At 48.2% G+C, this 15,982-nt stretch overlaps 1 protein-coding gene and 1 pseudogene across 10 annotated transcripts in view; both read right to left on the minus strand.

Moving 5' to 3' along the window:
* Window positions 1-15,982, minus strand: part of Grip163 (gamma-tubulin complex component 6) — a 521,720-nt gene that overhangs the window by 162,566 nt on the left and 343,172 nt on the right. For all 10 annotated transcript variants that reach the window (XR_011514995.1, XR_011514994.1, XM_070539799.1 and 7 more), the window contains one exon: window positions 5,705-5,840. Coding sequence is in view for 8 of the 10 variants with exons in the window: in XM_070539799.1 (XP_070395900.1) it covers window positions 5,705-5,840 (136 nt within the window). In the remaining 2 variants the exon portion in view is untranslated. The remainder of the gene's footprint in view (window positions 1-5,704; window positions 5,841-15,982) is intronic.
* LOC135920879 (uncharacterized) lies at window positions 8,397-14,997 on the minus strand (annotated as a pseudogene).

Genomic DNA, 15,982 nt, shown 5'->3' on the forward strand with positions numbered 1-15,982 from the left:
ATAAACAGCACGGGCGGTAACTTTCAACTGTTTTATTCACAGCAGCCCGTGGGCATATATAGGCAAAAAGAACATGCGCAGATCGCAGCAAACAAGAATACACATCAGCTTAGCGTGGCAACCAATTATCAAAAAAATCTATTTCCGATTGAAACAACCTAATGGAGGTATCGCTAACACAGCCTTGGCCTTTCTTTCTTATGTGATAAGCCTCCATCAGTTCACGTGCAGTCTGGTCATGGCTTCTCCCCAGAATCTTTATCTCCTGAAAAAGAGGTGCACAGCGACAGGCATTGCAGTGCGCAGGTAAGTGCGCCAATTCATCTTTCGTTAACTTTTGTTCATGTTCCCTGGCTCAATCTTTTAGGCACCGTCCAGTTTGCCCTATGTAGGACTTGCCACACGCCAGGGGGATTTCGTACACAACTCCTACATTGCATTTTGCATATGGCTTGGTGTGGTTCTTACCGCAACCTTGCCTTCCTTTAGGATCACGGTAGGTGAGGGGGCAGAGCCGCGCCAGCTTAAAAGGGGCTGAAAAGACAAGGGGGACTCCAAACCTGCCTGCCACCTTCCTTAGGTTGTGAGCAACCCTGTGAATATACGGCACTACTTCAGGTCTTATGGCCATAGAAGTCGTCCTCACCCTTGCTTTTCCCCTAGATCCTTTTACCTTCTGCAGGAGGGTTTCCACCACTGGCGTTACCATCGAGTCAGGGAACCCTGCCGTCTTAAGACGGGAAATCTGATTGTCAAAGGCAAGCTGCATCTTGTGCACACACGATTTGCGGAGAGCCGATTCTAGGCAGAGCATCGCTACTCCTCGCTTTAACAATCTTTGACTGGGAGGAATCATATGGCACCAAGCCCTTGTGTGCCCGAGGGAAGTACTGCCAGCACGCGTGGCCTTTAGCAAAGGAAATGCGTAGGTCTAAAAAGCGCAGGGAATTGTCGAGTGGAAGTTCGTGAGTAAAAGAAAGCCCTTTCCCAAGTTGTTTAAAAACGGCTAAAATGCTCTCACAAGAAGTTAAACTTCCTTGCCCATTAAAAACAATTAAGAAGTCATCCATGTACATAAAAACTTTTAAAATGTTTAAAAACGCCCCCCCCCCCCCCCCCAAATGCCTGATCAAGAGCTTTGTCAATGGTAGCTAAAAAAATGTTACACAAAAGCGGTGCAATGCACGAGCCGATGCAGATTCCACGTTTCTGCAAATAGAACTGTTCGTCATAACTGATAAAAGTGCTATTAAGATAGGTTTCTGAAAGGGCTAAAAAATCTTCCACCGAAATACCAACTGCGTTCTGGAAGGGAATGGTGCCGTTTTCTTCAATACACATCCTCACAGCAACAAACAAATCTCTATGAGGAACGGAGTAGAAAAGATTTCTACATGAACCGAAAAAGCCGGACCAATGTCCTGGTTAGCCCTTAGAAATTCAACAACCTCGTCAGAGCTTTTTGCTACAAAGGGATCAGATATAACAAGCATCTTTAAACTCCTTAAAATGAAGTGGCTAACTTGAACCTGCCACGCTCCACGCTCGCTAAATATCGTCCTGAATGGGATGCCGGGTTTATTTATTTTATTTATGGGTTTATGAGTCTTCGCAGTAAAGAAAACACTTAGCGCGGCACCTGAAGCGCTACTGACGTCCCTAGCTAGTTTATCGAGATTAAGAGACTTGCACATTCTTATAACCCTGCTTTTTACTCTAGTTTCAGAGTTCTTAATAGGTTTAAAATTCTTCTTCAGTGCCTCAGAGGCTTCAGCACCAAACATGCCCTTCGGGAGCACAACAAATCCCTTTTCTTTGTTGTGGGGGATTTGTTGTGCCAACCAGACTGCACGTGACCAGACTGCACGTGAACTGATGGAGGCTCATCACATAAGAAAGAAAGGCCAAGGCTGTGTTAGCGATACCTCCATTAGGTTGTTTCAATCGGAAATAGATTTTTTTGATAATTGGTTGCCACGCTAAGCTGATGTGTATTCTTGTTTGCTGCGATCTGCGCATGTTCTTTTTGCTTATATATGCCCACGGGCTGCTGTGAATAAAACAGTTGAAAGTTACCGCCCGTGCTGTTCATGTGTTTTCTCCCTCTGTCCCCGTCTTATTTGCGGTCAATATGATATGCAGTAAATACCAACTAGGCCAATGTGAAGTTCTTCTGAAACCTCTATGGGTTCCTCGAAAGAAAAGCCCGGACCAGGACGAATTTTTCTTCAACTCTGAGGCTTTTCTTTCGAGGAACCCGCATGGGTTTCCTTTGTAACAACTGCTACGAACGGGTGGATGTCTGATTTTCCCTTTATGAATTGTTTGAATCTGTCCCTCTTGACAATACGAAAGGGTTTCATGTCAGTGCAAATCACGTTGATTATGGCGTCTCGATGAACAGCCTTTCGATGAACAGGCACAAAGCTGCAGCTAGCAATGAAGGCCAACATTATCTTTGGCTGGCTTGGCAGCTTTCCTCTTGTTGCGTGTATGCACGTTCATGCTTTCTTTTTAGGTGCCGAATCAAATTAGATGAAACTCCGACTACAGCATGTATAGTTTCGGAGCGAAGCTTTCAGCGTGCAGCTTGTTTGTTTTCTTAACGGGTAATTTAAAAAAAATGTTTCCAATGTACCATGTTGGCGTACTGCGTGCGTGAGCCACTGGGCGCAGGAGCCAGTCTGGCAGTGTGATACTGAAGCACTTTTTATTTGCAATAGAAGGTTGGAAAGGAGGGCGGGGGTGATAGCACAGAAAGTCGATGGGGATGCTTCGAAGCATTGTCTGGCATTCACACTATGAGCGAGCTACCGAAGACCTGTTGTGCTTTTTTAGCCACCAACAGGCGCCAGAGCGGTGGTTACATGGGACTTTTGGTTACATGGGACCTTTGCCCCTAAGCACTGCAACTGTTGCACTGTGCTGTATGTTGGGTGAATAAACCTATGTTTGTTGGTGACCTGACTCTCGGGCCTACTCTGCGCCGTATGGGACAGTTGATGAACCCTCCCGCAGAGCTTTTGTGTTTTTTGGAGTGGAGGAGCGTTGTACTCTTTCCTGACCGTCACTCGTAAGTTGAGCCTTATGCACACCCATCTCCACATAACTGGCTCCCAACTTGGTTTCAGAGTGGCATCAGAGCAGGCTGCTTCACGGCCCTCGTTACTGCTTGATCCCCTGGCTACGGACTTAATGTCCTTCGATGTGGATGGCACCGACAGCATGAGGTAAGTTCGCCTCGGTGACCCCCTGCTTTCGGCCACCGGGAGCCATCCCTTCTTTGGACAGCCCTTTGGTCATGTCGACCACTGGGTCTTCACCATTTGTTTGTCATGTGTACCCTAGTCCTAGCCATGCCAGTTTCATGTTTCCTCAACTGTTCGAGACGTGTGGGGAGCAGGTGCCTACTAGCCCCTCCGACGTGCTGTTCCCGCTTGTTCACTGGCCCCTTTTCATCCCGAGCGCAGTTGAGTCCGTCCGGCTGGCCGGGACTGACAGACAGACAGATGTTGCCAATGGGGCGGTGGTTTCCCGAGATTGAGCTAAGCATGACGCGTGAGCTGGGAGATGCGGCACGGGAAGGCACTTCGATCCCCACAAGATGTAATAGGGAGTGTGGGTTGATTCTGTGAATGTGCTCACATCACATGCTCATGTACGCCTCTCTCTCAGACAGCTGTCATAAGTGTGAAGAGTGGCATGTAGGAAATGCTTCCATCACAACACGGAGAATGGCATCAGGAGAGAAGAACCTGCGTCACAGCCCAATGGCCCAAAGAACAGCTGTATGTTTGCACGGAGTAGTTTGGATTGGAAACACATGTGTAATGTCACTGGTTTATACATCATAAATGGTATTTGTAGATTTCAGTGTGACCTAAAAGACTCAAACTAATGTTTTGATTGGGAGACGTCCATCACATGACATCTCGGTATTGAGTGAGTCATGGTAGCCATCGTGGATGTGCTCGAATGTCAAGCAGTGACAATCATTCCCTTCTTCAAAAAATGCAACTTCATTAATTCTCGTGTGTTCCTTCTGCACAAACAATGTCATTACAGGCATGGTATATATGTAGCATTTGAATAATGTAAGCATGATGTTATGACTCGAGTTGGCATTTGGGCCAGGAATCAACTCGGCACAGGGGTGAGTATGTCCGGTAGTAGGAACAAGGAAAAAAGGGTTTATTAAAGTGAAGCTTTCTTTCCCTCTTTCTTCCACTTTCCGCCGATGCTGCTGCTGCTGTTGTCCTGCACGCCGCTAACACCGGCCGCATCACGACGTGCCCATGTCACAAGAACATAAAAGGCATGAGCTGTCAGTGTTTTGTTTCATGATATTTGTTTATGAGCTGTCATTCTCATAATTCCGAGGAATAACCTTGTAAGGAATGTAAGACAAGGTATGCGCTATGTGGAGGGCCTGCGCGGTTGTGATCCAGAGTGATTGTTCGCCAAGCGCACCCACGGCGTCGACACCAGATTTTCTGCAACACGGGGCCCTTAATGCAATTGCACCAGTACATGACAGGAGTGTGGCACAAAGGAAATACGACCCCAAAAGCTCGTGCCAACATTTATGCCACGTCACATGTGCACAATACCCTCTGGACACCGTAACTAGGCATGACCCCCCTCAAATGCAGTGCAGGAGCTGCCGCGCTTGTTTCCATGCTCACCCGCAACAGCAACAACAGTAGACGGAGGAGGTAGGGAGAATGTTAGCGAGGGAATAGAGAGAGAGAGAGAGACGAGGCAGTTTTGTGAGCTACATAGTAAAAACCAGAATGGCGCCGAGGCGTGCACTTAGTGCCGAGGAGACGAAGGCTCGAATAAAGCGTCGAAGTCGAATGGAGCAAGAACAACAAACACAAGTGGAGCAGGCAAGGTAACATTTCACATCAATCCATGACTGTCGTATGCCGTCAATATATCACTGCCAAATAACATCAAAGAACGCAAACAGCAGACAAAGCTTCGCTTACACTGATTCCCACAGTGTGCAGGATCTGCATATTTTTTACAGTATTTACACTGGCCCCAAGTATGGAAGCCCCACTCTATGTAGCAGCATATGAAACGTCCGACTTCACATCAAGACATGTCAGCCCACTTCCTCCCACTGCATCAAAAGTCTCAGCTTTTAACATTGTCATCTTCCCTAGGAGACTAGACTATGGAATCTGTGACTGTATCTCGGCCAGTCACCATTCTCGAATCGGTCACAACATCCCTCCCATGATGTCACACCATTCCGCCTCCTATGTTGCACATTCGCACCCGCATATGGCACAAGCCTGTAGCAATCTGGAAATCAAAGGTCGAAGCGGTTCTCATGGTAGCCTTCGAAGTTGGCCCCTTTCATCAATTACATCAGCTTGACAGCGTCAGGTCCAAGTAAAGCGATCTTCGTGGTCGTGGTAGCACCTTTCTTTGCGTGTCACAGTCTATTTCGGGCCACACGTCATGTGAACGCGTGTTGATGAAAGGCCTGCCTTGTGGAAAACATCTAAGGAATGCTCATTGCCCCATGAGACGTAACAATGGCATCCACAGCACATAATGTAATACAGTATGCATATTAATGCGACATCACGTAATGTCAACACACTTGGTATTAACACAAGCATCCACATCAAAGAAGCTTTGTGTACACCAATTTTCACAGTGATCAACAGTACTGGGTAAGGTAACTCACTGCGCTATCAATGGGGGAAGCAGGGAGCGCTTCATGGCAATCTCCAGAGGGAGACCGCATAGTCCACCATCAAGAGCCCAGTCGCCAAAGGTGCTGTCTGGCATGAAGAACGCCAGCTTGGATGATGCCAGAGGCTCTAGAAAGAGATTCATTGCAGGTTTGAACAGAACAGCTGTGCAGCAGTATAGCGATAATTGAAAGCCCAAAAATATATTCATGCATGATCTGCTTGGAATTACCTATAGTTCGGTACAACTTTAGAAAAAAGGGGCGTTTATTCTTCCAAGGCAGATGCACAGAAGCCTCCACCAATGGGAGCGCACTCTAGACTGACGTCACAAGCCGGACGGCCGGTGACCTCGCCGATGGAGAATATGGCTGCCTGCGCTTCGAACTGGGCCGAATTGCATCAGTCATGTGTGTCTGCCCCTTGTTAGAGTGAATTCCCATACTGTTTGCAGTCGTCTATCATGCCAGAAATATTATTGTGAGGCTACGATGCACCATTTGTGCTGCATGTGTTTATTCTGAGCTGTGATCTGGCGACAAAAGATTGCAGCGAGCATCGCTAACGCTACGCCATGTGAACTGGCGAGGCTGCAGGCTTGTAAAAAAGAAAAAGAAAAGGAAAATGTGAAAAGGAACGAAAAAAAAAACTACCACATTCTTGAAAATAAGTTTGTGAAAACACAAAACCAAAAAAATATAACTCTTATGCTATTTAAAACCAAGAGTATTTATTTAAAACAATGAATGAACCATTTTTGTACCTTTTCTGCCGCAATCGTCTTCTCACCCCAGGTTTGTACTGGTTTTGATAAATGCATTGTATTTTTTTAAGTACTTGTTAAATAGCAACTGATTAATTTTAAGTTCAGAAAACGAGCAGTAAGTGTGCTGTGTACATATAAACCAGCGCAAAAGTCATGCAGAGCTGCTCTTTCTTCTTTTGTCCCTTGCAATGAAGCTAAAAAGCAGACAATGCGCAGCATTGTAGAAGGCACGGCGTTATTTTGATCTCGAGATCCGGCATGTGCTGACACATTTTAATCCCGAGAGCTCTAACAAACCAGTCATCAAAATATAAATGTTTTAATTTACACCGAGAATTACGCATTTTTGAAACACGTTTTTTTTAAATGGGACTGTTTTAGTCACAGCGGCAATCGGCTCTCAGGCTTTGGTCATCTGGGCAAGGCCTCCCCTTTTTTCTAAAGTGTACCTGAATATAGTAATATTTATGGCCAGCAGTTCTCGCACACAGAAGGTTACATATTCCCAAGAATGCTGGTTGAATGTGACAAAAATTATTACTTCTTTATTTGACCATCACCTGCTGCCTCATTGTTGCCATTACTATGGGACATCATAGTCTTGTCAAAAATGAAGGGCTTAGGGCATCATAACTGTCTCACTTCTCAATGGACATCTGAACTGTCCAGCAGTTGCAAGAAAAATACAGGCTAAGAAAAAACGTATAGGAGGAGAAGGTTACCATAAGGTAGATGCAAAGAAAGTAGGAAAAGGTATTAACCCTTTGAGGGTCAATGATGTAAATATACAGCGCCGCGAACAAGTCCAAAAATGGTCAATGCCATATATTTATGGCGCCATCTGTACGTTTCAAAAGCGTGCCAATTTCCTAAATTTTCTTTTCTGTCATGTGCTGCCACTATGTGAGAATACAAGGAATTTTTTTCGCACGCCTCCCTCTCTCAGTTTTCGTTGCATGGTTTGTTTTATAGCTCTTTTGCTCCCACACGTCTATATACTACAGCTCGTGCATTGGTACGCGCGCGGGCAGATGGCAGTTTGGATTTTGTTCTGTGGGCGGTTTCAGCTTCTTGCACTTGCAAAACTGATGGCTATCTCGTTACTAATTGCTCAAAGGGCGACTGCTTGTTTCTCGCTCATTTAGTGCTCACAGGGGTGCGCATAGGAAGGATGCCACCATGCATGCGTTTCTGTTGCTTCTTTTTTTTTGACACTCATGAGAACTCATTGCCTCTGGTTGGCGATAAGATGAAGATTAGCGGAAGTTTGTCATACGTGTTGCTTTTTTGACGGGCACACAACCACACAGTTTTCTTGAGTGTGCGCACCTACTCAGTTTGATCATGCTATGGATGTACATATTAGTGTAAGAGCAGGAACATTTGAGTCTTGCGAAATATTCTCGTGTGCGCATCTTCAAGGCCTTGAACTATGTGTACAACAATGCATCAAATTTTTAATTCTTATAAGTTTATTTCCTTTTTTATTGTTGTTATTCATGAATGAAGAGTACATATATACCAACACAAAATATTTTTTTCTCACTTTACGGTCAGTCTAGAAAAATTACGGTAATTTTTTTTGTGAAATAAGTCCCTAAGAAAAATTGGAATCTGCAATAAAAAGAAAATCAACCCTGGGCAGTCAGATATGGCGAAAAAAATCGACGCTCGAAAGGTTAAGGGCAGAAAATTTTCCAGGGAGTAACTTAACCCCCCCCTCCCCTCCCCCTTTCCTTTCCCTAAAAAGGTGCTTGTCAATACAAGTAAGCAAGTAGGTCACCAAGGTATTACTGCTGCATTAAAAAAAAAAATAGGCATTTTTGCTTGAGTCTTGGCACATTTTGTTGCTTTGAATCACTGCTTTGAAGGACTCATGTGTATCTTTCTCCGCGGGAATATATCTCAGCAGGACGCCGTCAAGAGTCTAGCAGGTAGGAATCCAACGCGCTCACAGCATTAGCAGCTGTTTCGGAGCGCCGCGCACCCACAGCAATACCAGCTGCGTCCATGTGCGCCGTGGCCGCGTCGCCGGGCTCCCAGAGCCCCTCAAACACTTTCTTACAAAACGGATCCTCCCGCTGTGCCTCTAACAGCTCCTTTCTGCCGAACACGCTCCCCACTGAACTGACGCATTCCAAGTGGTTCACGCTTTCGTCCTGAGAAGGGGGTTCGTCCGCCCTTAATTCCTTCGGGACCAGCGCCGTCGAGCATTGTAGCAGTTACTCTGCTCTTAGGCTGAGTCACTGAGGGGTCACGATGGGTGTTAATGTTACCCCTCCTGACAACCTCAAACGTCGCAGCGGTTAGTCCGCTCTCAAGCTCAGTTTCGGTCGAGGTGAGTTGAGTAGTAATGTTACTCTTCTCACAGTCAACGGGCATGCGTGAAAGTGCGTCCGCCACAACGTTGTTCTTCCCTCTCCTGTAGCAAACGGTAAAATCGTATCGCTGCAGGAGAAGTGCCCATCGCGCGAGCCGGCCGCTCGGCTCTCCTAAGCGCCTAAGCCAAGTTAGTGCCATATGATCGGTCTCAATTATGAATGGGCCTCCATCAATATAGTAGTCGAACTTTTTGAGAGCGAAAATGATCGCCAGACATTCCTTTTCTGTCACGGAGTAATTTTTCTCTGTGGGAGTCAAAGAGCGGCTGGCAAAAGCTACCGGATGCAAGCTACCTTCGTGCTGTTCGAGCAAAACCGCTCCTAGGCCAAGGTCGCTGGCGTCCATATGTATGACAAATTCTTTGTTCAAGTCTGGTAGCCTTAACTCGGTGGTTTCCACGAGCGCGTTTACGAGCTTGCGCAGTGCCTCCTCTTGCTCGGGACCCCACCTCCACTGCTCACCTTTCTTCAACAGCGTAGTCAAGGGGGTTTGCAGTGCAGCGCAGTTTGGGATGAACTGTCGATAGAAGTTCGCCAGCCCCAAAAAGCATCTCAGTCCGCCTATCTCTGCCGGTGACGGGTAGTTCAATAATGCCTGAACCTTGTCATCACACAGGAGAAGGCGTCCGTTATCAAGTTTAAACCCCAGTAACGTTACTTGGGTTGCTGCGATCTGGGTCTTGGTCGGGTTTAGCATTATCCCCGTGGACCTCAGACGCTCAAACACGTCCCTAAAATGGCGCAAGTGCCCATCAAAGGTATGCGAGTATACCACAACATCGTCCAGGTAAGCAAGAGCATAGCGCCACCTTGCGTCACCCAAGACACGGTCCATCAGGCGCTGGTAAGTCGCAGGCGCACTGACAAGTCCGAATAACATACGGGTAAACTGGAAAAGTCCCCTGTGACAAGTGAAGGCAGTCTTCTCTCGGTCACAAGGATCTACCTCTACCTGAAAGCATCCTCTGCTTGCATCGAGCATAGTGAAGTACTTCGCTCCGCCAACGTTGGATACGATCGAGGGAATGCTAGGAAACTGATATGCGTTCTTGCGTGTCACCTCGTTCAGGCGGCGATAGTCAACACAAAGGCGGGGCGTCCCATCCTTTTTAGGAACCAACACCACAGGAAAAGCCCATGGGCTGTCCGACCTTTCAACTACGCCTGTATCGAGCAGTTCGTCCAGAGCGCTGTCTAGTGCTTTCCTCTTAGCCAAACTCACCGGCCGAGGATTACACTTCCATGGAGAGGCGTCGCCTGTCTCAATTTTGTGCCTGTATAGCGTAGTGCAACCAGGCCGCTCTGTGAATACGGCGTCATATTCAGTCAGAAGCGATGAGAGGCGAGCCTTTTCTTCCCCCGACAAACTGCTTGAGTCGTTCAGCAGCGGGTGGTATCGTTCGCGCCTCACTGCGGTACACTGTGCCACCGCAGCGGGGGTTATGGGCTGTGCGGGAGGGAAGCAGTTCCCCTCCGCGCCTCTTTTCTCAGCGCGGTAGGCCGGACAGCATGTCGACCCGGCCGCAACCGTTCTGAGGGACCTTTTCGGGCAATCGTTGGGTCGGTCAGCGCGCGAAGCATCATCGAATGAAGTTGTCTCTGATGCTTTTTGAAATGAAACGAAAGGTTTCAGGGTTTCACGGTCTTTTCTGCTTGGTTGTTGTCGCACGGCTGCTGATGGCCAATCTATTGCTGTGGCAATGTGGTTAGCCCCTGTCGCTTCTTCCAAAGAGAAAGCACGTGCTCGCTCTGGAAGCCTGCAGGGTAGACATCAGAGGAGCGTTCTGTCTGATGCAGCGCACCATAATATGGCCTTTACGAACCGGACAGGGTTTGTTTTGCCAAGATCATAAATTGTAACACCCCATTGGGCTCGAATGTCGAGCTGTGCCACCCGATGCCGCTGCCTGTGGGCGCGGGAGAGTGTCCTCCTCAGGCCACTTGTTCCCTCTGTTGTAGTAGGGCTTGAAGTCACAGGCATGCATCGGTGTTACATAGTTATGACACACGTGCCGTGCTTTACTATATACGACAGCACGCCATTCGAAGGTTGGAACATGAATCTTTATTGCTTCCGTCTCGGAGCATATATATACGAAACAGAGAGGGGGAAAGGGAGAACAAGGAAATGATATCAAACGATAAACGCACGTGCCGTCAGCGCTTGCAAGGCAGTCTGATTGCGGCTGACGTCACTTTACAACATCTCTTCTCCCTTAATACTGAAGTCGCTGCACTGGTTTTCTTTGACGTGTAGAGCGCCGCAAGGCTTGGGGTGATCTGACGGGTTCAGCGTTGCTCCCTGCGAGTTCCGGCTGAAGTTCATGCTCAGGTTCTGTTATGCCCCCTTGTTCGGCTGGCGTTCTCGGCGACAATGCGTAGTCGCGAGGAGTACCTGTTCTTGATTCTCGATTTGCCGCTTCTTGGTCTTTACCAAGCGGTGGCGTCGCATCTTCCCGGTTCCGCACCTGGTCAACATGTCGTCTTACTGATCCGGCTGGTGTTCGAATGCTCACCATCCGAGAGCCTGTTGTAGACTCTACAATTCCTGGAGTCCATTTCTCACCCGTTCCGAAGTTGCGGGCGTACATGGTAGCTTCAGGCAATGGCAGTAGCCACTCGTCTGCTTCGTTGGCTGGCCCTGCGTGCACAGGAGGGAAACATGTATCTAAACGGGATTGAATTTTGTATCCGAAGAGCAGCTCTGACGGTGATTTTCCAGAGCGGTTAGGTGTCCTTGTGTAACTGAAAAGCAGCCTGTTTATGTTATCTTCCAACCGCCCCTCACCAATCTTCTTGAGGCCGTCCTTAATTGTCCTGACAGCCCTTTCTGCTAGTCCGTTCGATTGAGGGTGATATACAGCTGTGCGCAGATGCGTTATGTTGTTCCTCTTGACAAAAGTAGCGAACTCGTCACCGGTAAACTGCGTTCCATTATCGGATACGATGGTTCGTGGCACGCCAAATCTGCAGAAGATACCGCGCAGGCAGTTGATCGTGCATGAAGCATTTGCTTGTTGGAGTGGCACAGCTTCAATCCACTTGCTGTATGTGTCCACGACCACGAGTATCATGTTCCCTGCTATAGGTCCCACAAAATCGATATGCATCCTTGCCCATTTTTCAACAGTAGCGGGCCAGTTTTTTGGCGTTGCTGTGGCTGGCATGGGCAGGTTTTGAACACAACTCTGACATGACGCTGTGACTGCCTCAATTTCGCGATCTAACCCTGGCTACCAGAATGACGATCTAGCCACCGACTTCATAGCGGACGATCCTTGGTGCGTCTCATGCAAAAGGTATAATATGCGACGTCGCGCCTCCATCGGAACGACTACTCGCCGGCCCCAGTATAACAACCCGTGGGCCAAAGAAAGCTCCAATTTCTTGTCAAAAAAAGGTGCGACACTCGTGCTCAAGCCTTTTGTGCAGGGCGGCCAACCGTTCTTATTGAATCGCATAACTTGACTGAGAGCAGGGTCACCAGCAGTCAACTGCCTTAGCTCCTCAACTGACACAGTTCCCTCATCGAACACAGTCAAGGCCAGCAGATAGTCTGGTGGGTCCGCTTCTGGTGGCTTCGGCTCAGACGTCCGTTGTGGCAGTCTACTAAAGGCGTCAGCGTTGAGCAGTTGTTTACCAGGAGAGTATTGAAGCTGATAGCGGAATCCGCCTAAGTACAGCGCTGTATTCTGGCGGTTGCCAATGCTGGAGTTGGTTGATCCGCCTTCAGCAGGCCCACGAGCGGCTGGTGGTCGGTGACCAATACGAATTCTCAGCCTACGAGATAATCACGGAATTTGGACACTCCAAACACAAGAGCAAGGGCTTCCCTCTCAAGCTGGGAATACTTTTTCTCAGCCCTTGTTAGCGTTCTAGAACGGAACCAGACAGGTTTGTTTATCTTTCCGAATGTATGGAAAAGCACGGCCCCTATTCCGTCCTGTCAAGCGTGACATTCTAGCTTGAGGGGTCTCTCGGGATCATAGTGAGCCAGCACAGGTGCTTCCTGAAGGCATTTTTTTGCTTCACGAAAAGCTGCTTCTTGTGCATGTCCCCAGAACCAAAGCGTGCTGTTCTCCAATAACTTGTACAGCGGTGCAAGTACGGAAGACATGTTGGGCACGAACTTCGAATAAAATGTAATCATGCCCAGAAACGACCTCAACTGCTGAACATTTTCTGGGTTGGGGGCTCGCGCGATTGCTTCAACATGCTTCTCTATTGGATGCAGACCTTCACGATCAATTTTATGACCCAGATACGTCACTGCCTCTTGGCGAAAGCTGCATTTCTCAAGTCTGAGCTTCACTCCATGTTCACGAAAACGCTGCAGTACTTGTCGTAACGTGTCGGTGCTACCAAGTTTTTCTGATACCAAAACATCGTCAAGGTAAGCCTGAACACCTGTCAGGCCCCGCAGAACTGTTTCTATTTTCCGCTGGAAGATGGCGGGCGCGGAAGCTATGCCGAATGGCAGTCGGTTGTAGCAAAACAACCCACGGTGTGTATTGATTACGCACATCTTCCTTGAGTCCTCATCGAGGGGAACTTGGTTATACGCGTTTTTTAAATTTAGCGTGCTGAAGCAGTCCCCACCGTTCAGGCATGCGAAAATGTCATCAATAGCTGGCAACGGGTACTGCTCCAGTTCACAGACGGGATTCAAGGTCACCTTAAAATCAACGCAGATTCTAACCGCGCCGTTCTTCTTCATTATGGGCACAATGGGAGTAGCCCACTCGGCGTGCGTTACAGGTGACAGTACTCCAAGCGTTACGAGCCTATCAATCTCTTCCGAAACTTTGTCGCGTAAAGCAAATGGAAGCGAACGGGCCTTACGAAATTTCGGCATGGCGCCTTCCTTGAGCTTCAGATGGACAGGGTGTCCGTCAATTAGACCCAGCTCGGGGCTGAAGATGTCGTTGAACTCTGACAGGACGGCATTAATGGCGGGGGTACGGCTGCTTCCTGGACCAGAGCTTTGTTGCACTGATACGTTCAACACCGAGGATCCTGCGTGATTGAACTTGGAAATCAACTCTCGTTCACAGAGGCTCGGACCTGAACAGTTCAGGACCATCAAGGAACTCTTGACCTCCTTGTCGTTGTAGGACACTGACATACTCAGTTTCCCTAATACTGGAAGTTCTCCAAGATAACAGGACAGTTTAATGATTGCGGTTTCTAATTGCGGCCAATGTTCACGGTTTTTCTCAAAAATCTCTTTGGACACAACACAGACCGGTGAACCGGTGTCCACAATCATAGGTATGTCAATGCCACACCATGTGAAAGTACGAAGAATAGGTGGTGGTAGCCGACCATTGGAGGGTGCGGTTAGTGTCCAAATGTGCGCACCGTCTGCATTTTCCTCAGTGACATCCACTGTTACTGCAAACGCTTCTCCTTGCCTGCAATGTGAGCGAGCTTTTGGGTGTCCTTTCCGCACGTCGCTTTGGCACATCTTCGCCAGATGGCCGTATACACCACAGCGGTAACACCTCGCTTTCGCCCAGCCGCAGGCGTTTCTGTTGTGTTTCTGACTTCCGCAACGCCCACATACTGACACTAGTTCATCAGCTTGTCGTGCACTGACCTTGAGCACGGGTTCAATGTCAGATGACATCTTTGCATCTTTTTCCGCTGCTTCAGCTGATATGACAATTGTTTCAGCCTCCCTCAATGTCAAATCTGTTTTCGCTAATAGCTGCTTCTGAACAGCGCTTGACGTCACTCCACACACGATCCTGTCGCGAAGCATCCGGTCTAGCATGCCACCGAAATTACAGCCATCCGCAATCCGGCGAACTTCTACGATGAACTGTTGAATGGGCTCACCTTCCAACTGACAGCGATTGAAGAACCGATAGCTTTCTGTTATTTCATGACGCTTGGGGTCGAAGTAGTCATCCAAAACTTTGACTGCTTCCTCGTACTTAAGCGAGTTTGGCTTCCTCGGTGCAACCTGTCCTGAGAGCACTTGCACGGTGCGCGTACTCAATGCTGCTACCAGCAGCGCTCTCTTCTTTCCCGAGTCACTGACGCCAGTTGCCTCAAAATAAGCTTCTGCCTTCGTGATGTAAGCCTTCCAGTTGTCGGACTGGTCATCGTATTCCGGTAGTTGATGATGAGCCATGGTCGGTATTTCCGTGGCCGGTGTTTCCTGCTTAACTGCCTGGCTTAATTCATTTTTCACCTTGAGGGTTCTGTCTGGCCTCGTCGCCACTGTTACATAGTTACGACACACGTGCCGTGCCTTACTATATACGACAGCACGCCGTTAGAAGGTTGGAACATGAATCTTTATTGCTTCCGTCTCGGAGCATATATATACGAAACAGAGAGGAGGAAAGGGGAAAGGGAGAACAAGGGAAGGATATCAAACGATAAACGCATGTGCCGTCAGCGCTTGCAAGGCAGTCTGATTGCGGCTGACGTCACTTTACAACAATCGGTCAGCTGATCAGTCTGAACTTCAAGTCCACCAGCCTGTACATGAGCAAAGAGACAGTCTCTTGCACCCAGTATGGTCCTGTCCATTTAGGTGCCAGAGAAGCTGAGAATTTTTTAATGGCATTGCTCAGGATGTGATTCCACCTCAACACCAGGTCGCCCACTTTGTAGTGTCCAGATGAGAGTGGTAGTACTGCGCTTTCTGTTCGGCATGCACAGTGCTCAGGTTCCGTTGCGCTTTGCATAAAGCCTCTGTTACCTTCGTGCGCAGCCCAGTCACATATTCCGCATGTGCCGAAGAAATAACCAGTTCCGCACTGCTGTGTTCCTGTAGAGTATGTTCGACTGATTCAACAGCTCCCTCCCAAGGTTAAGGGTGGCGGGTGTATACCCAGTCGATCGATTCACTGTTGACCTCATCGCAAATCCAATTTCATGAAGAGAAGTGTGCCACTCATTATGCGTTTCTGTAAATGCAACGAGCATGTGCTTGATGTTGCGGTTCATACGTTTAGTGGGATTCGTCTGGGCATGGTTCGTCTGTTATCAGCTGCTCAGGATAGCCAAATCGTGTAAACACCTCAATCAGCTTTCCCATGATTACACGTGCCGACAGCTTCCATAGGGGGGGCAAACGTTCCACCCACTTGCTGACATGGTCTTTGACT

The sequence above is a fragment of the Dermacentor albipictus genome, chromosome 6 (genome assembly GCF_038994185.2).
Source record: "Dermacentor albipictus isolate Rhodes 1998 colony chromosome 6, USDA_Dalb.pri_finalv2, whole genome shotgun sequence".
Classification (NCBI taxonomy): Eukaryota; Metazoa; Arthropoda; class Arachnida; order Ixodida; family Ixodidae; genus Dermacentor; species Dermacentor albipictus.